Source organism: Camponotus vicinus, unplaced genomic scaffold (assembly GCF_025532165.1).
Source record: "Camponotus vicinus isolate PSW18456_S1 unplaced genomic scaffold, iyCamVici1.0 SCAF_10, whole genome shotgun sequence".
Taxonomy (NCBI): domain Eukaryota; kingdom Metazoa; phylum Arthropoda; class Insecta; order Hymenoptera; family Formicidae; genus Camponotus; species Camponotus vicinus.
In genome coordinates, this window is record NW_028141946.1 from 9668574 (window position 1) to 9690715 (window position 22142).

General features: G+C 29.7%; 1 protein-coding gene across 1 annotated transcript; it reads right to left on the reverse strand.

Moving 5' to 3' along the window:
- Positions 1-9736: 9736 nt before the first annotated feature.
- On the reverse strand, positions 9737-16745 carry LOC145960395 (uncharacterized). The gene is made up of 4 exons (XM_083079822.1): positions 16262-16745; positions 14313-14362; positions 12877-13188; positions 9737-10973 (listed from the first exon to the last, which is right to left on the reverse strand). The coding sequence occupies exons 1-4, from the start codon at positions 16271-16273 to the stop codon at positions 10196-10198; spliced, it is 1152 nt and encodes a 383-aa protein (XP_082935948.1). The 5' UTR covers positions 16274-16745; the 3' UTR covers positions 9737-10195.
- Positions 16746-22142: the final 5397 nt, after the last annotated feature.

The following is a 22142-nucleotide window of genomic DNA, read 5'->3' on the forward strand; positions in this document are numbered from 1 at the left end:
GAATGGCCGTGACCCACACTCTTATCCTAGAGAAATTTGCGTCTGGGCTTTCTCGACCTTGCCGACATATGTAGACGATACGTGTATCAATATCTGACATCGCCGCTAGCTGCATTTTCGATAGCAGAGACATATTCTACAATTAACGAAGTGTTTTCTACAAAGAAATTTTAAAAATAAACAGATTTTTATTAAGAAGAATTATATTTCTTCCTTCATTAATCTAATCTTATTTTAACAAATCTTGACTTATTGGAATTTTTATTAAGATAACTTGATGCATAAATTGATATTCTGTCTTGTATTATTTTTATTTTAAGAATTATCTCGCCACAGCGGTGATATACGCGTTGGATTGACAGATTAGTTTAATTTATGGCACGATATGTGAGCGAATATAAATAAATCTAAGTATCAGTATTATTGCTGCTGTCGATTGTGCACTTTCCCCGATTTCCACAATAAAATGAGTTAGAAAATACCAGCAGCAAGACATATCTCTTAGGGGTCTTTGCTCTATTTCCATCATGAAAGAAATGTACGTTTATGACGCTATAGTTGAAAGTACATTTTTACATACATTTATTATATCTAAAAATTATATCTCTGATCTTTATTCGCAAGTCAGTCATATTAATCATACGTTAATAATCTATATTATTGTTTTTGATGAGACATTTATATGGATATTAATGTTATTTTAAATAATAAAAAAATATATATATAAATTATATGAAAAATAAATGTAATTCTGTCTAAAATAGTCGAAATATTTTTTACATTTTATTATTTTTATAATGTTAAACTTTCACTGTAAAAAAAAATATATTTCTTCATAAAGTATTTCTAATCTGTAGTAACGTAACTTTGTGTATATATTATTATGATTATATTAATACATGGACATGACATGATTTAATGATAATACTTATTTATAATAAGCGCAAGAAATTAATCGCATCCGCTGATCAAGTCTCTCAAACGGGTTCTAATCGATTGCGGATATTCGCTAATCTAAATCACAAACTAATTCGATCGTATGTGAATAATAAATAGTAACGCAAAAATATTATAGATTTAAAAGCACTGCGTATTCCGATGTTATACTATTACTCGTAATATATAGTACAATTTATAATATATTTATTATAATTTTGTTAAATTCACTGTTTTTTTATTGTGATGTAACAGAATTGTATAATTATTTGCAATTTACTTTATATAATTACTATAAAATTTATATAAAATTTATCTAGTAAGTTATTTTCATCAAATTATTTAATTTTATCTGTACTTTAATCAAAAATACTTTTACTTGTTTTTCAGAAGAAAAATCTTTTTACTGAAAGCACATTGTATAGAGAGTTGAAACAAGAACAATTCATTTAATGAACGTATAAATCTCGTTAATTAGGAGAATTCTGACGGAATATCTGATGAGAAACGTTGTGAGTAAAAGGAACGACATTATATTCTCTTCATGATGCATGTCAAATACACACATGTTTATAATGTCATACATGTTTATAATGTCGCAAAATTTAAAATGCAAATTGATATAAACTTAAATTAAAAAAAATGAATTTTATCGATAAATTAAATAATTGTTTGGCAATAATAATTTAATTATAATTGTTGGATTTATTTAATATTTGTGAAAATTTTTTTTATATTGGAAAGGAGATATAGCGATTTTGGAGCATCCATATTTATTAAGTAAATTTTCTTTTAATTCGATTTACAACATAAATCTTTCATATCGTTTATGGAAACTTGAACTTGTTAAAAAATTATAGCGAAACATGATAAATAGCTTTCCTACATGAAATATCTATAATAATAGTTGTTGTAAAAATTTGTTACATTACTCTCACTTCTCCCATATAAATTCCTATCTTGCAACGAGACAACCTTCCTAAAGACAACTTTCTTTAGATGTTTAAATTTCCTCTCTTGATCGAATTCATATGACGAGATGATTAAAATGTGTATTTTTATTGAAAGAAGTTTATATTGGTTCTGTATATTAGCGATATTTTACATAAATAGTGAAATAGACTATTTATACATAAATAAATTTCGAAACTTTCATTTAAATAAATTAAAATATTTAATTATTATCTTAATTATGCAATGTGTGGTAAATATAAATGCAATTAAAAAATATCTTTTCTTACTAACATTTAAAGACTGCTGTTAAACAACAAAACATTCTGCAAAGATATTTTTACATTTAGTTATAAGATATAAAAATTAAATTTTGCAACCGAAATAATATCGAATTTTGTCTTATATAAACAATGAACTTAACAATTAATTAGATTTATATTAATATACGTTGAAAAAAAAATATTTGCAAAGAGAGTATTTATTGCAACTGAGAGTAATAAGAGATTGTGAAAATAATGGAAGCAACAAATCTGGGTCTAATTTATAAGCTTCTACTTTCTCAAATCCTTATACTTCATTGCATCTTACCGCTATATGTGTATACTTCATTGCATCTTATCGCTATATGTGTAAGTTTAGAGATTCCATTATATTCGCACATAGAACAATAAAAAATTAAGGATATTTGAATATCTCATTAGATTTAATCGCTGGGAGATCTGTCGATGCAGTTATATGAAAGCATTGACGATACTTTTCAACCAATGTTAGTTATTGCGCAGGATTCTCTATAGAGTGTCTTAGATATATAGATCATTAAGCTACATTACCTCTAAAAATTTTTTTATTAATTTAAAATTAAATTTCTTCTAACAAAAATATTGGAAATTAATAATCTTTAAATTATAATCCATTGAAAATTTCCAATAATATAAATTGATAGAACAACGCGTGTTATCTTTCAGTCTTCAATGGATTCGAAATTTGAAGATAACTAGCAGATATTTAATGCATATATTAATCTGATGTTGATAATATTATTAAATTAGTTATTTTTAAATTTTTACAAAAACACTACATTTTAACATAATACTTCAAATTTTTCGATAGATACAAATATGCAATATGTTAATAAAGAAGTATATAAGTAATAAAAGTATCTTAATAAAAAAGTAATTAAAAATATTGTTTTATATAATTAATTTATTTTTAATTCTGAGATTATTAAAGATTAAGATTACAAATCGAAAACGAATGTAACAAATAATGATATTTGTTGATATTTTCGCTAGAGAAAAATCTATGAAAAAAACTCATAGGTGAGAAGATACTTATTTAACACGCGCGATGCGTTTCGCGCATATCTACCATATAGGACATTAATTAATTTCATAGACACATATATGATTTCTCGCGGATATAGACACATCGTCGAGTAACAAAATAGAAAGTAGCCAGGAACACGCGGGAGGCAGACAGGATAGGGCTCAGGGAAAGGGAGAGTGAGTGAAAATAAAAGGGTGAGAGCGAGAGCGAGGAGAGCGGGAAGAGACGGAAACGTGATGAGAAAGAGACAGTCGCTCGTGGTGGATAATCGTGAAAGGCTCTCCCGGGCCTACATTGTGTGTGCCGCTCCTTATCCTTTCACTCTTTTCCCTTATCATGTGTTCTAGCCCGTAGAGTATAAATTCCGGAACGACCGCCCGATGTGGGCTTCCTTCTGCCGCGAAATGCCTATAGTTAGCCTTGATACTCCTAGTAATCTAGCATTGACACGGTATCTTCAAGTTATATCACTTGTCAGTTAACGCGCGAAATGCATGCTTTTGTGAGACTGAAATTTTTCCAACGAGAGAATGTTCAACTCCGCTCTCCAATTTTAATGAAACTCCAATTTTAATTAGATAGACTTCGTAGAGCGAACCAGAGTAATTGCGAGGAGTTTTTTCGTTTCTGATATCAATCTCTGGAATTCCAATTATTTATGTACAGACATGTATGTAGACATAATTAAGATATTTTAATATATGCAAGATATCATTGTAGCTAATAAACTCTCAGAATAATATGAATGATTTGTATGGATATAATAATGTAATGTTAAATTTTAATAATAAATATGACAGATTATACAGGGTGTTTCATTTTAATCGCCCCAGGCAAATATCTCGAAAAATATGGAAATTATGAAAAAATGTTTCGGACAAAAGTTGTATGGTTTCGAGGGGGCCATAAGATAGTAACATTGGTTTGACCTTGAACAGTCATTTGAAGGTCACATAAAGGTTATCTTAAATTTCTTAAATGGAACCTACTATTTGTCATTACATATTCTTATAGCTTATCTCCAGAGCTTTCCAAAACACTATAATTAAGTACTTTTTCGTTAAGTACTTTTTGAGTTATGAGGCTTGAAATAATTTCTTAATTTTACATAAACCGTAAAATATCTTGTAAAATATTCATTTTTCGATTATCTTACCTTAATACTTTTACGTACAAAATAATGAGAGGAATCAATTGGTGTAAAGAAAACACATAATTGTTTCGAAAAAAAAAATGTAATTGTTAATTGCAAATTACATTTTTTTTTTCGAAACAATTATGTGTTTTCTTTACACCAATTGATTCCTCTCATTATTTTGTACGTAAAAGTATTAAGGTAAGATAATCGAAAAATGAATATTTTACAAGATATTTTACGGTTTATGTAAAATTAAGAAATTATTTCAAGCCTCATAACTCAAAAAGTACTTAACGAAAAGGTACTTAATTACAGTGTTTTGGAAAGCTCTCGAGATAAGCTACAAGAATGTGCAAAAAAATATAGGGTGTTCCATTTAAAAAAATTGAAGTGACCTTCACGTGACCTTCAAATGACTCTTCAAGGTCAAACCAATGGTACCATCTTATGGCCCCCTCGAAACCATACAACTTTTGTCCGAAACATTTTTTCATAATTTCCATATTTTTCGAGATATTTGCCTGGGGCGATTAAAATGAAATACCCTGTATATGCCTCTCTTTTCTTTATTATCATTAACAATATCACAATATGTACTTGACATTATCCTTAAACTAACGATAAAAATGACTTATGCTTGTTTCTACCAACGTCGTTTAATTTTAATCTTAGCTTAACTCACTCTTTGTCTCCTTCTAACTGTTCCTTTAGAAAGAGACAAAGAATGAGTTAAGCTAAGATTAAAGTTAAGCGGCGTTGGTAGAAATGACCATTAATCATGCAAATGATAGACAAGGATATTTTTTCATCATTTCATAAAATATTTTTCTCACATTCAACAGTATTGATGATTTCATTTTCTAAAATTTTTATTGTTATGTTGACAAATAACACAGGCCTGCGCAATTTTAGGTTTTGTTAATTACAAAAAGCAGAATACGCGAATCTAATAGATTTTTTTTATACGATGCCATTGGCAGAAATATTTCAAAAAATTAGGTTCTCCCATAATAAATTCATGAAATTTTCCGAAATAGCCATTTTTGGATTATTTAACCGCACATTACTCAAAAACCTGACGTGCTGGGGAAATTCTGCGGCTAGATTACGCGTTCTTCAGCGTAAATAAATCTATCAGATTCACTTGCTCTGCTTTTTGTAACTGATCCTCCCAAGCCTGTGTAATCAATATCATTCTCTTCGTTTATAAGAATCAATGATTATATAAACCTCTTACCTGTGCTCTTTTAAAATAAATATATTCGCGAATAAATTCATAATAGCTTTACATTACATCCGTACACATGCAAGAATTAACATTAATGCATTTGAGTGTATGAAATACTTATGTTATTGTAAAAAGTTTGTTACATTTCCCCGACTTTTACTCTCGCGTAAATATTACACATAGATCACACGATTCTATCTGTATCGTAAGTTTCCTTTTGCATGCATGAATTGATGCATACGTTTGTACGATCTTCGACAATGAGAGCTGATCGACGATGCTCATTCCTTTCACATGCTTCCGCGAGAAACCACAGTGAAGGTGCACTGAACGACCTTACATTACAGTCAAGATCAAGATCAGCCTCTCGCGATCGTTATTAAAAGGCTTCATTGCCGCTATATGCGGTACCATGCATTTAAATGTAACATCTAGGACAGAATCCTTTGAATGAACATCTATTATATTCTTTCTCAGCGTTTCTCCCAGAAAAAAAAATTTTGCTCTAATTTATCGATTGATTTTTTTATTATCAAATACCTGTTATTTCTTTTACGTGAAAAATATTTATGTAAACTTTCTCTTTCCGAAAAAATTTTAACAATCTATATTTTTAAAAATATCAAGCAGAACAATTGCAACACATAAAAATTAATCTAAAAGAATTCGAAACAAATTAGAAATGTTTGTATAAAAATTTCCAATCTGACAGCAAAATTTAAAACTATAAAAAATAATCCATTACGTATTCTTAATATATTATTATAATTATAATAAATAATAAATAATATATTATTATACAGGGTGTCCCATTTTAATGTCCCACCCCAAATAACTTTCTTATTTTTAATTTTAGAAAAAGATGTTTCAGACAAAAGTTGTATGGTTTCAAAGGGGACATAAGGTGGTGTCATTAATTTGACCTTGAATAGTTACTTGAAGGTCACGTGAAGGCCACTTTCAATTTTTTAAATGGAATCGCCTACTTTTTATTACATATTCTTGCAGCTCATCTCGAGAGCTTCCCAAAACACTATAATTAAGTTAGTTTTCATTAAGTACTTTCCAAGTTATGAGGCTTGAAATCATTTCTTAATTTTACATAAACCGTAAAATATCTTGTAAAATATTCTTTTTTCGATTATCTTACCTTATATAATACTTTTATGTACAAAATAATGAGAGAAATCAATTAGTGTAAAGAAAACACATAATTGTTTCGAAAAAAAAAATGTAATTGCAAATTACATTTTTTCTTTCGAAACAATTATGTGTTTTCTTTACACCAATTGATTCCTCTCATTATTTTGTACATAAAAGTATTAAGGTAAGATAATCGAAAAATGATTATTTTACTAGATATTTTATGGTTTATGTAAAATTAAGAAATGATTTCAAGCCTCATAACTCGGAAAGTACTTAATGAAAACTAACTTAATTATAGTGTTTTGGAAAGCTCTCGAAATAAGCTACAAGAATATGCAATAGAAAGTAAGGAGTTTCATTTAAAAAATTGAAGGTGACCTTTACGTGACCTTGAAGCAACTATTCAAGGTCAAACTAATGACACCACCTTATGTCCCCCTTGAAACCATACAACTTTTGTCTGAAACATCTTTTTCTAAAATTAAAAATAAGAAAGTTATTTGGGGTGGGACATTAAAATGGGACACCCTGTATATTATTTAATTTATATATTTTATTTATATATTGTATTATTTAATTTATATATTGTAAATAATAAATAATACATTATTATATATTGTATGTAGTAAACATTTTTCGACCGATGTATACGAAACTTGATAATCATGCCGGTAGCAACTCGCAAACATTATAAGAAGCTTAATTGCATTCTTATAAAAACAAACAATTAAAAGCACATCTGTCTTATTCATCGTTGACATTGATTGTTGTCCCTCCTTTAAGCCCTTTCCCGTGAGATCCTTTCACTTTCTCTCTTCTTCAATCGATCCCCTTCTTTTATAAAGTACACAGTTGTAAGCTGCATCTACACCACATATACATGAGATCATCGCGTCTCGTTGCGCGAGGAACGTTGCTTTCTCGACTTTCAAACGTTCAACCGGTCATCGGTCTTCCAGTGAAAGTAACTGGAACGAGAGAGGATGCAATCTTCGCGAGTGAATGTAATCTCCTAGCATTCTCCTCGATTGTCGAACAAGTCTACTAGTTTTTTACAGTCATCTGCATGACCGTTCGACCGTGGAAACCGCGTGCGATTTCCGTCTAGTCGGATTTAATGGTCATGAACGTTTATTACCCGCGAGTGTCTCTTCGCGGTTATTATTTAAAAAAAAAGCATTAAGATAAATTATCGGGGTAAAAATTTGCTACAAAATTATGATCTTTAATATCAAATAGATGAGAATTAAAGGAAGATATTGTTCCTGCTGATTTTTATTATCGCAATAATCATTTAATCGACTTCTCATTAAATGATTCTTTTATCAGATAATTATTATATTCATACTATCATTTGAATAATTACAAAATAATGAATTGCAGAGATAAACACTTGCATAATTTACTTATGAAATTTTATAAAGATAAAGTTCTGGAACGATTAGTGCTTAAGTATATAAGCTTACTTATTATACGTCACATATATTTTTTTAAATATTGCAAATATATATATATATATATATATATATATTGCTTAAATTACGCATTAGATATTCGATATATTTTATATTATAATGATATATCGGAAAAGATATTCCTCGTCCATTACGTAACGAAGCAAATCCAACAATGCATACAAATAATTTAAAGATTATTCCATGAGATTCCGAAGTATCTTTAACTAGCATACAACATATAAAAACGTTCGCATTAAAATATTTTAACAATAATGATAATTTTTTTGTAATTATTTCTTGTATTTACATTTTTAGAGAGACTTAGTTTTATAATTGATATATATGTATATACTTAAAATATTTTCGTCAAAAACTTTATAAGAATAATAATAAACCTGTCTTATATATGAGCCTCTGAAATAGTTCTAATATCATTTATATTCATACGATTTTCAGGATTATCGTACAATGCACGCACGTGAATAAATCTTAAATACTTGAAATTGTAACAACTATATCTTCCCATATGAAAGGCGTTTAGTTTCTGAGGTTTCGTACAACCTTTTAATCGCAAATTCTATAATTGAAAATTGGAAATTATTAAAAATTTAATGAAAAAGCTATTATTCATTCTAACTCTTCAACTTCTTTGACATTAAATATTTTTGCAATCACACTTCAATTAAAAGTTCTGTAAAAAAATGTCTTAAATCAGAAATCTTAAATTTAGCTGAAAAAAATCCTATTAAATCAAAATCTTTTCATTTCTGCTCTTTTAGAGTACAAATGAAATGATTTTGATTTAATAAGATCTCTTTTAAAATATTATTAAGTTTTTAACTCTTATATAATCGATATTCTGTTTAATTTGGATTATTTTTTATCTCTGTGTTTTCTATATGGATCTGAAACTTGCGGAGTAAATTTAAGTATACATTTTTTTTCTGTGTATAAAACAAATAAATTGATACGTAAGAATATGATTCTAAATATTGTTCAATAAGTATTTTAATTTTATAGGTAATAATGCTAATTACTGATCACAGAGAAAATAAACTTGTTACGCAATAAATATTCAAAAAAAGTAAAAATATTTAGTAATTTCGTAAAAATCGTAATTAGAGAATTCATTACTGCAAAAAGAAGTTGTAATATTATAATTCATAGAAGAGATATCTCTCTCTATATAATAGATTTTTTGAAAGTTATCAGTGCTCATGTAAGTGTATATGTATATATGTATATCAGATATTATCATATTAACTTTCTTAAAAAATACTATAAATAAAATGATAAATAATCCATATATATATATATATATATATATATATATATATATAATATAGGCAAATTAATCGATAAAACTCATTCAAGAGGTCTATAACATTTAGTAAATGCAACACATCACATTTTAATTCCGCTTTAAAAAAAATAAGAAATAAAATAGAAATAGAAAATAAAAAATAGAAAATAAAACTTGTTAAAATATTAGAAAACATTATTGTAACAAATCTTAGAACATTTTTTTATGCTTAATAATGTGATGATTATTTGATTTCATTATCGTTTTCAATGTGTCTATTTTTTACGTAATATATAAAATATTCTCTAAATAGATAGAAAAGCTTAAGAATAGAAATTTCTTTGATCAATTCGCGGTATTAATCGAACGATCAATCATATATGTCCATGCGAATAAAAATCATGGGAGAGTGAATCACACTTAATCTCTGAGGACACACATTAAGATTTAATTCTAAGATTTAAATTAGAAATCTCCAACAAGATTCTAAAATCACATATATTTATACCTAAGCGTGTACCAGGGATTAAAATTTTCTGGAGTCGATATAATTTCGCCGAGTTCAAATCCCTCGAGATGAGAGGTATATGAAAATGACTTTTGTACATTTATCGCGACGTACAAAATAGATTTTATCGCGTTTGGAAAAAAGAAATGAACTCGAAATTATATCGGTTTCAAAATCCCGATGGCACAGGATTCCGTGTCTATCCGTGAATACTCGACGTGATTCCCGCGCCAATCGGCAGACCTAAGTTCGCACCGAACGACGGCTGTTGATACGCGGCGTGGATCGGCATCGTTCTGAAGTCGTAGGTCGTGGAGTCTCCGTGTTCCTCGTGTACCGCGTAGCTCTGCTTTGGTTGAGCGAAGCTGGAGAACCAATTTGTCGGCCCGCCGAAGCCCGCGGAACCTGGCAGACCGGTTGAGAAGCCGGTCTGTAGCTGCTGCTGATGCGGCGAGATCCCGGTGGCCGCCGCAAAGTTGGGCATCGCGTCGGATAACACGCTCGGCCAGGACTTAGTAAGCTCCTCTAGCTTCTTCTGGTACTCGTCCAGGGATACGGTGTCCCGCAGCACGATGCCGTTCTTGTTACCACCGATAGTGGCTGATGGTATACCAGCCGGCAGTATGACGGCACCTTGTGTACCAGCGGTAGACGTGGTCACTTGAGTGTACGCGGTCGAAGGAATGTCCTTGACCAATGCCTCGGTACCCTTCGCCAGATCTTTCTCTGAAATGATGCTGCTGAGAGCCTGCTGGTTCCTCAGGCTGAGATCCTTTTCGATAGAACGAGCGGTGTAGTACTTGTTCGCGTTATTGTTGTGCAATCCGCCAGTTCTGGCGTCGCTATCCATGTCGGAGAAAAACGAGTCTGCGTGCGGACTTTCATAATGCGAAGAAGCCGATGCCGCGTATTCCTGACCTACCGATGCCATACCGGTTGGCGGATAGTTCGGTCGACGTGAGTAAGCGCCAGCATATCTAACGGAAAAAGGAAGGAAGCGTGTTAGAGAGATCGTGAAATTAGAATAGATAGCACCGATCGATCGATAACTAGATATTAATTGATCTTTTTAGGTGTATTATATATATATATACAGAGTGTCCCAGACTACCCGTACACCCCTTTTAAAATGAAAATAAATGGCTTTTATTAAAAATTGCGAACAATTTTTAAGTAAATCGGGTACGCTCTATCAAATGGTGATATTTTCAACTTTTGATTCCGACCGGAAATACGCCATCCGGATCGGAAGTTGAATTTTTTTAGGGGAACATGGTACTTTTTATTACAGATTCGAATTGTATTTGAAAAAATAAGAAACTTTTGTATCAAACGTTTTTTCTAAAAGCGCCTCTGTCAATCTTAAAATTGACCTTGAAAGTAAAGGTTCGACCCTTTCAAGATCAATTTTAAGATTGACAGAGGCGCTTTTAGAAAAAACGTTTGATACAAAAGTTTCTTATCTTTTCACGTACAATTCGAATCTGTACTAAAAAGTACCCCTAAAAATGTTCCCCTAAAAAAATTCAACTTCCGATCCAGATGGCGTATTTCCGGTCGGAATCAAAAGTTGAGAATATCACCATTTGATAGAGCGTACCCGATTTACTTAAAAATTGTTCGCAATTTTTGATAAAAGCCATTTATTTTCATTTTAAAAGGGGTGTACGGGTGGTCTGGGTCACTCTATATATACAGGGTGATTCATTTTAATCTTAACAGGCAAATATTTTGAAAAATATGCGAGATACGAAAAAATGTTTCAGACAACAGTTATATGGTTTTAAAGGAGACATAAGATGGTGTCATTAATTTGACCTTAAATAGTTACTTGAAGGTCACGTGAAGGTCACCCTCAACTTTTTAAATGGGACATCCTATATGCTTTTGCACATTCTTGTAGCTCATCTCGAGAGCTTTCCAAAACATTATAATTAAGTTAGTTTTCATTAAGTTCTTTCGGAGTTATGAGGCTTGAAATCGTTTCTTAATTTTACATAAATCGTAAAATATCTTGTAAAATATTCATTTTTCGATTACCTCACCTTAATACTTTTATGTACAAAATAATGAGAGGAATCAATTGGTGTAAAGAAAACACATAGTTATTTTTAAGAAAAAATATGTAATTGTTAATTGCAAATTACATATTTTTTTCGAAACAACTATGTGTTTTCTTTACACCAATTAATTCCTCTCATTATTTTGTACATAAAAGTATTAAGGTAAAGTAATCAAAAAGTGAATATTTTACAAGATATTTTACGGTTTATGTAAAATTAAGAAACGATTTCAAGCCTCATAACTCCGAAAGAACTTAATGAAAACTAACTTAATTATAGTGTTTTGGAAAGCTCTCGAAATAAGCTACAAGAATATGTAATAAAAAGTAGGCGGTTCTATTTAAAAAATTGAGGGTGACCTTCACGTGACCTTCAAGTAACTATTTAAGGTCAAATTAATAACACCATCTTATGTCTTCTTTAAAACCATATAACTTTTGTCTGAAACATTTTTTCGTATCTCGCATATTTTTCAAAATATTTGCCTGTTAAGATTAAAATGAATCACCCTGTATAACTTTTATTATCCGTTAATTTACCTCTTAAAAGTAAAAATTTCGCTTATAAGTTTCTTTTGCACACACAAAAAAAATTCAGATTATTTATTTATAAATATAAATTTATTAAAAATTTATATAAATTATAATTTTTTTTAAAATGTAGAGGATACATTCTTATAAAATCAAATGTAATAGTTTTAAGGGAAAAAGATGCTTAGATATTTTGATGTTATGTTAGAAAAAAAATAAAATTAGAGAAGATTGATGTCTAGGGAGATGATGTCTGAGAAATTAAGACAAGTCATAAAAAAGATTACCTCTCATGCCCAAATGGTGAATTACTGCCTTTGGTATTATACGGGATATACGGTTTGCCAAAAGATACGCTATGACTGATGTCTTTGCCATACGGTACATATACGTGATTCTCAGTTTCGTAGCCTTGATTAAAGTCTTCGCTTTCCGAGGGATAAGGTGGTCGGAAAGGTTTTTTATTATAGTAACGATTATTGTACTGCGCGTGATGAAAATCGTTACCCCCATAAGATGATTTTTTGTAATGTGATCGCCATGGGGCTGGACTTCGTCTCGTCTTTTGAACGGGCACGACTACCACCACTTTTCTTTCTCTGAAATCAGAAGGGAAATAAACGGTTGAATCTCTCTCAAAGATTTTAATTACTAAATATGAGAAATAAGTTCTCCAAAATATTTTCAAACCGCGTATGAAGAATTAGATCTAATTAAGTAATATTATTATAAAGGATTTTTAAAATATGCACTACACAAGTACGCATATACTATATATAAAATATAAATAATATATAAAATGTATGTGTAAATATATCGTACTACAAAAAAAAACATTTAAAACAATTTAAAAATAACATTTAATCTTGTTATTTTTGATACGATTCACTTTTATGTATAACATATTATAGTTTTTCACTTTCTATTAAAATTAAAACTAATTGGAAAAATATTGGAATGGCTATTCTCACACACACACATATAAATTCTTCGACAAAGTTGCCCCTCAATAAGAGTTGCAAGAAATAATCGTACTTTCACACACTTTAAATTTTCGCAAAAAGCAGATGATCCACTTTTCTTAGTATTCGTGTTCTACTTTAAAGATCCTGTTAAGGGGAAAAAGCCGTCATAAACATCAGATAAGTGAAAGAAAAGTCTTATTTTTCAATTTTACAAGAGATTCTTTGCACATTACATTTTTAACACTATTGATAGCTTAATATTTTATGATCTCTTGTTATTCTTCTAATTAGAATTAATTATTAGAACTGGTCATTGCAATTAGATGTTTCGTCATCGATAAAATATATGTTTATAAATCTTTTTACTTAATATTACGAAGGAGAATTACTAAAATAATTATATATTAGAATTTACATGTGATTTTGTTTTTAAATAAGAAATTAAGGGAAAGAGATAAATAGCATTTTTCAAAATAAATTTTTGTTTCTTTTTTTTTCATGCAGGACAATCTCAAAATATAATAAGTTTATTCATAAAAACATAAACTAATTATATTTACAACCGCCTTGATTCCATAAAAATGATGATTATAAGCTTGTTGCGAGTTTTTCCATATTTTTGTAACGCAAAATCTACTTTTTTTGAATTTGCAACAGTTTTTATATGAGGTCTTAAATAGCCACCAACTTTCGACCGTTTTAGTAGTAATCTAACATATTCATGTAGTTTCTTAATTAAGTACAACACGGGTACTCACGCGTGAATAAGAAGAGACTCGCTGATCGCCAGCAGCAGAACGCAGAGGGCCTGTGAACATTAATTGTTGAGAGAATTGATTAGCGCATGTTTTAATGCTAACAAGCGTAAATGACGAAGTGCACGAACTGCTTATGGAGTGGACAGACTTTCACGTAGAAAAGATTAGTCGCATGTGCAATCGCATCTACGAGAGTTACGCACGTCGAGACACGCAATCTCGTTACGCTGCAGTTATCATTGGCGTTAGAATTATATCGCAAGAATTATATCAAAACTGCAGAAATTGCAACATGCGCGTCGATCTTATTCCTTTTATTGCAATTACACTGATAAGAGTGATTAAAACTTTCACACAATAAAAGTCCACATATGTATATCGCGAAACCAGATTCTTCTGAGTCTTGCAGTTTTTAAAAGTTGATTTATATCGAAAATTTAAATAGTTTTCTGCTTTGCATAGATAATTTATACGCAATGATTCAGAGTTTACTCTGTTCACTTCTCATTTTTTAATATATGCAAATAAAAATTATTCTAGATGTCTATAGGAATCTGTTCAAAATATATTACATATATACATACAGGGTGTCCCATTTTAAAAAACACACCTCGATAATTCTTCAACGAAGCATTTTCAGTAAAAATGATTCAGACAAAAGTTGTATGGTTTTAAGGGGGACATAAAATGGTGTCATTAATTAAACCTTGAATAGTTACTTGAAGGTCACATGAAGGTTACCTTCAATTAACTATTCAAGGTCAAATTAATGACACCATTTTATGTCCCCCTTAAAATCATACAACTTTTGTCTGAAACATTTTTGCTGAAAATGCTTCGTTAAAGAATTATCGAGGTGCGTTTAAAATGGGACACCCTGTATATAACATATATATATATATATATATATATATATATATATATATATATATATATTATACATTATATCTTCTGATTTATTTATTAAAACACATCTATCGTACTTTACTAATATTGTAATAAATAAATATATAATTGAATAAATTTGTTAATAAAAATAATATAAAAATAATATAAAACAGAATTAATAACAATATATTTTTATTAATTTTTAAGGACACACATTTTTGTTTGCATATATTTAAAAATAAGAAATAGAAAAATATAATTATAATGAATTATTGCATATAAATAATGATTATCTGTGTTAAAAGCAGAAAATTTATTTGAAAACAACGAAATATATAATAATATACATTAAGAATGCATAACATATATTAAGTTTTATAAGTTTTATATGTGATTTTGTTTGTTAAGTAAGAAATCGAGAGAGAAAAAGAGAGAAATCGAGAGAAAGAGAAAGAGAGAGAGAGAGAGAGAGGGACAGGACTTTTCAAAATAAATTTTTGTTTTTTTTTCTTTGATATTTGATATTTATATTTGATAATCACAAAAAGTAATAATTTGTATATCTATTTTTATTTAATATTTATTCATTAATTTATTCATAAAGCCATAAATTAATCTTTCTCTTTTTCTGTAGAATAGTATTAATTAATTATTTAATATAAATTATTATACAAAAATCAATTCTTTTTTTCTCACAATATTATGCATTCCTCTGAATGAATACATGTCCGACAAATTATTATTTATTAATTATCAAATAAATTAAATAATAATTATTACTAACTATTAATCTTATTAATACACAAAATAGATAAATAAATAAGTAAATAAATAAATATATATATATATATATATATATATATAAATGGATGGTTTCCATAGATTATCCATAGACATCATATATTCCTCCTATAAGTTTCAACATGTAATCTAATTTGAAAAAATTTTCTTTCTGATTGTTTATCAATATCTTTTATCAGCTTAAATTATAAAAAAGAAATTCAATGCCGAGGAAAACGACTTTGATAAGCCTTTTGAATCGCGAAGTTCGAAAGACTCACCGAGTACCGCATACTGCCAGCCCTTGGATTGATCTCGCGCCGCTTGTCAAGCTCGATACGATATTGCGCTTCTATCCGCTTCGCGGTCGCGGATGAAGACACGGATGGCGAAGAAGCCCTCGCGCTCGCCGCACCTGTCTTAACCGAGTCAAGGAGTCCAGGTCCGAGATTGATGTGCCTCGTCACCGCGGACGTTCCAGGTGATATTGCGGCTACCCGCGCTATGCCTCTTCTCTTTTATACAAGATAAAAAGAGCATAGACGCGTGCTCGCCGCGCGATCACCTCCCACCGTGGAAATGCACCAGGCTCCGGCGATCGCGTTAGATGGAAATGGAAAACGGGCGGCCGCACAGTCTCCTCTCCGCTAAATGCAGTTAGCCGGACCGATCATGTTGCGGATTTTTGTCCAGGGAGAAATCGACGCTTTCTTCGTCGTGAGACGGACAAGGGCGTACTCGCGATTCACGTCCGAGATCGCCGGATCTAGCGATGATGAGCCGAGAGGCCGGTTGGACAGGTGTATCTCGCGACATTATCATCGAGTATCTGTCTCTCTCTCTCTCTCTCTCTCTCTCTCTCTCTCTCTCTCTCTCTCTCTCTCTCTCTCTCTCTCTCTCTCTCTCTCTCTCTCTCTCTCTCTCTCTCTCTCTCTCTCTCTCTCTCTCTCTCTCTCTCTCTCTCTCTCTCTCTTTTTCTATCGAAATGAAAACAAAACGACTGTTAGAAAGATGTTGATATGATATATGCTGGACGGATGAGTCTATCAAAGTCTCCAATGAAAGTTAGCCGGCAGCTATCGACAGAAAGTATAAAGATAGCTTTCCTCTATATATTAATTAATTACTATACAATTGAATGGAAATGAAAAGTGACCTAGAAAAAACGAGACATGTATACGAGATAAAGAGATGATATATTAATTATAATTAATAAATTACGCTAGACATACATTACATTACGTGTTATAATAAAATCGCGTGTATGAAAAGATATTACAAGTTTAACGTATATAATAAGATGATATGAAATAATTGATAGAATCTCTGGTCTGGATTAATGGAATCTCGGGTCAAATTAAATGTTATTAGTTATCAATAGTTATTTTGCGCAGACGCGCGAGGATGTGTTGATGCATCTATAAGCCGCACCCAACATTTACTTTCCAAAATGCGACTAACAAAAGTGCAAATGGCAATCCGATTGCACGGAAAGTGTTCTACATTTCCTGCACATATCTGCGACATGAGATCAATCTGCTTGATTTCATATATGATTCTTTTGTTCATAAAGTCTTTCTTATATTAAAACAGAACAAATCTCTGTGTAATAGAATTATAATATGTATAAATTTTAATAAATTCGTTGTACATGTAATATATGTATATGAGCGAAAATATTATATATATATATATATATATATATATATATATACATATATATATATACATATATATATATTATATGAGCAATTTAAATATGCCTTTCTTCTAATTACTCACGATATAAAACAAAAAACGACTGTCGTTCGCGCGACTTATTAACTGCAAGTTGTGAGCGCAATCGAAAGTTAAAATTAATTTGCCACAAACTATCTCTTTGCAAACTATCCCCTGTCTCGAAGAAAGATAAAATCACAGATGTACACAGTAAAAAATAAAATGTTAATTATAACATTTTTCACATGTCCCAGAAAGTTTACTCTAAATTTTAAGTTAAAATAACTCACTCGTCGTATGTTATTTGTTAACAAATTAAAAATGGTAAATAATTGACAATATTTTATATTTATTTTTGTTATTGTGACTTTAGGTGTAATGTAAAAATAACATACAAATTAATTAAAAATTACCTGAAAAAAATAGTTACAATAACTCGTAAGAAATGTTGATAGAACACATTAACATATAATAGTAATTATTTTAACAAACTATTTGTAATAGAAACATTTGATTTTAGTAAATTTGATTATTTTGTATATCAAAGTTCAAGATTATTTGAAGATTTTTACTTTAACTTTTTTTAGAATGTTAAACTGACTTTGAGACATGTTGATTGTTTAAAAAGTGATTATGTTAAAAATACTTAAAATAATATTCCATTTCTAAGAGACATATACAAAGTGTTAAGTTATGAAATTGACATAAATGTAACACATGAAAAACGTTATAAAAATAACATATAAGTTGTATGTTAATTTTACATTGAAGTATTAATGAAAACGTGGTAACACAAGAAAATTTTAATATATGAGCGCACAATTTTTTACTGTATATAATGATAGTTTCTCTCTCGATTACAATGATTCTCGTAATTCTATCACAATATTCTTTCTTTTTTTATTTGTTTGACGAAAAATTTAATTAAAAATTTCACTGAGAGGGATATTTCGTGCGTTTTCATATCGCTGTTGTTACGGTCCACATATACAAGTCCTTTCTCGACGCGCCGCCGACGATGGCGTCAATTAGTTCATTCACGCGATGTACTTTCTTTCGAATTCAAGGTCGAATTTCTAACCTTATGCCTTTTTCAATGAGGATCAGAGATAGCGATTTGTTCTTTAATAGCGTACTTCAGTCTTAATTATGACATGAGAATCTTAAGAATAATAACAATAAAATTTAATAAGAATAAATTTTTTAAATAAAATTAAAAATATGAGCACAATTTTTCTCCAATACAGAGATATCCACATTTTACCCAAAAACTAAAAAAGATACGTAGTAGAATCAGAGTTATTCAAATTAAACTTGTAATAAATTTGTTAAAGAAAAGGAGGAAAGAAACGCGGAAGATGTAAAAATAAAGTATTGCGGAAATTTTTTTGTTCAAAAAAGGATCTTATCTTTCCCTAGGAAAATTAGCTATACAACGCAAACTAATAATTTTAAAATAACACATGGTGAGAATTTTTGCGTAATAGATACATTGTCGAGAAAAATACATTACAATTAAGTGGAACTTTTCGTGACTACAATTCTTCATATACAATATACAGTTCCACGAGTCAGTGCGCTCACACATACAGATTTGAAAATTAATAACCATACATAGCTTGCAATTTTTTTATCCGCTCTTAGTCACGCTTTCGACTAAACGATTTGGTAATTACCTAAAGACTTGCATTTTTCATACTTAGAAAACGCTGTATTCTCTTCAAATATGAGTACAATATTTGCTTTGACTTTTTTTGTCATAGATATAGAACATTTCAGTTTTTAGCCTATATGTAATTTTTCTTTTTTATATACAGGGTGCTTCATTTTAATCGCTCTAGGCAAATATCTCGAAAAATATGGAAATTATGAAAAAATGTTTCGGACAAAAGTTGTATGGTTTCGAGGGAGCCATAAGATAGTAACATTGGTTTGACCTTGAACAGTCATTTGAAGGTCACATAAAGGTCACCTTAAATTTCTTAAATGGAACCTACTATTTGTCATTACATATTCTTGTAGCTTATCTCGAGAGCTTTCCAAAACACTATAATTAAGTACCTTTTCATTAAGTACTTTTTGAGTTATGAGGCTTGAAATAATTTCTTAATTTTACATAAACCGTAAAATATCTTGTAAAATATTCATTTTTCGATTATCTTACCTTAATACTTTTACGTACAAAATAATGAGAGGAATCAATTGGTGTAAAGAAAACACATAGTTGTTTTGAAGAAGAAATATGTAATTTGCAATTAACAATTCCATATTTTTTCTTAAAAACAACTATGTGTTTTCTTTACACCAATTGATTCCTCTCATTATTTTGTACATAAAAGTATTAAGGTAAGATAATCGAAAAATGAATATTTTACAAGATATTTTACGGTTTATATAAAATTAAGAAATTATTTCAAGCCTCATAACTCAAAAAGTACTTAACGAAAAGGTACTTAATTATAGTGTTTTGGAAAGCTCTCGAGATAAGCTACAAGAATGTGCAAAAATATATAGGGTGTTCCAATTAAAAAAATTGAAGTGACCTTCACGTGACCTTCAAATGACTCTTCAAGGTCAAACCAATGGTACCATCTTATGGCCCCCTCGAAACCATATAACTTTTGTCCGAAACATTTTTTTATAATTTCCATATTTTTCGAGATATTTGCCTGGGGCGATTAAAATGAAACATCCTGTATATAATCTTTGATATTATAATAGTTTATACATATATAATCTTTCCATCATATTTTAATGAATTCTTTTTTCTCTCTTTGAATAAAAATATATCCGTTGGAAATTTTGGAGAGAGAGAGTATATAAGTCTTTTATATAAAAATCATAGAGATAATGATTAATAGCAAAATGTTGGATATTTAACAATTATCTAAATTTTACGGTTTCTCTAAATAAACCTATAAAAGAAAGAAATACTCTATAAGGTATCAGTAATCGCTGTTATTGAATAGACGATCAAAATTTTTTCTCATATAAATGGTGAAATAAAATCGCGCATGCCGGAAAAAATTTCACTGCGGAACAAGAAAATTATAATATCTTCCGTCTTCAGATACTTTAAATCAGAAAATTACAGCAAAGAACGATCGATAAATTGGTCTATTATGAGATCATATAAAATGCTCTATGAAGAGAGAGAGTATATGATCCAAAACGTCGTATACTTTAGACTTTATACAGGGTGAGCCATTTTAATTAACGCACGCAATTATTTCGGAAACAAAGCATTTTAGAGAAAAATGTTTCAGACAGAAGTTTTATGGTTTCGAGGGGGACCATAAGATGGTATCATTGGTTTGACCTTGAAGAGTTATTTGAAGGTCACATGAAGGTCACCTTCAATTTCTTAAATGGAACCTACTATTTGTCATTGCATATTCTTGTAGCTTATCTCGAGAGCTTTCCAAAACACTATAATTAAGTACCTTTTCGTTAAGTATTTTTTGAGTTATGAGGCTTGAAATAATTTCTTAATTTTACATAAACCGTAAAATATCTTGTAAAATAGTCATTTTTCGATTATCTTACTTTAATACTTTTATGTACAAAATAATGAGAGGAATCAATTGGTGTAAAGAAAACACATAGTTGTTTTTAAGAAAAAATATGGAATTGTTAATTGCAAATTATATATTTTTTTTTCAAAACAACTATGTGTTTTCTTTACACCAGTTGATTCCTCTCATTATTTTGTACGTAAAAGTATTAAGATAATCGAAAAATGAATATTTTACAAGATATTTTACGGTTTATGTAAAATTAAGAAATTATTTCAAGCCTCATAACTCAAAAAGTACTTAACGAAAAGGTACTTAATTATAGTGTTTTGGAAAGCTCTCGAGATAAGCTATAAGAATATGCAATGACAAATAGTAGGTTCCATTTAAGAAATTGAAGGTGACCTTCATGTGACCTTCAAATAACTCTTCAAGGTCAAACCAATGATACCATCTTATGGCCCCCTCGAAACCATAAAACTTTTGTCTGAAACATTTTTCTCTAAAATGCTTTGTTTCCGAAATAATTGCGTGCGTTAATTAAAATGGCTTACCCTGTATATTTTCTCCTTAATATAATGTTTTAATTACCTCGCATTGGGACTCTATTAAACAAATATCATGTACTCTGTTGATGTCATATATAAAATAAAATATATACTCTTCCGCGTAGAAATATAAAAAGACTGTCCAGCGACTTTCACGACGAATGTAAATATATTCTCAGAGTGGCTGATACAGGAACATAAAAACTAGCTTTAGAATTAGGCATTAATTCTTTTATAAATTATCACAATTAATAGCTTTCTATAATGCTTGTAACTACATTACAAGATTGCCATTAACTACATATATGTATGTATAATCACTACAGATGTTTTTATTATTTGGCGAAAATAATTATTTCCTGATAGAACGATTATAAGGC

Coding starts and splice junctions, on each gene's coding strand:
- LOC145960395 (XM_083079822.1), bottom strand. Junction 13,189..14,312: donor GAGTCTCTTCTTATTCACGC/GTGAGTACCCGT, acceptor TTCTGATTTCAG/AGAAAGAAAAGTGGTGGTAG. Junction 10,974..12,876: donor TCACCATTTGGGCATGAGAG/GTAATCTTTTTT, acceptor TTTTTCCGTTAG/ATATGCTGGCGCTTACTCAC.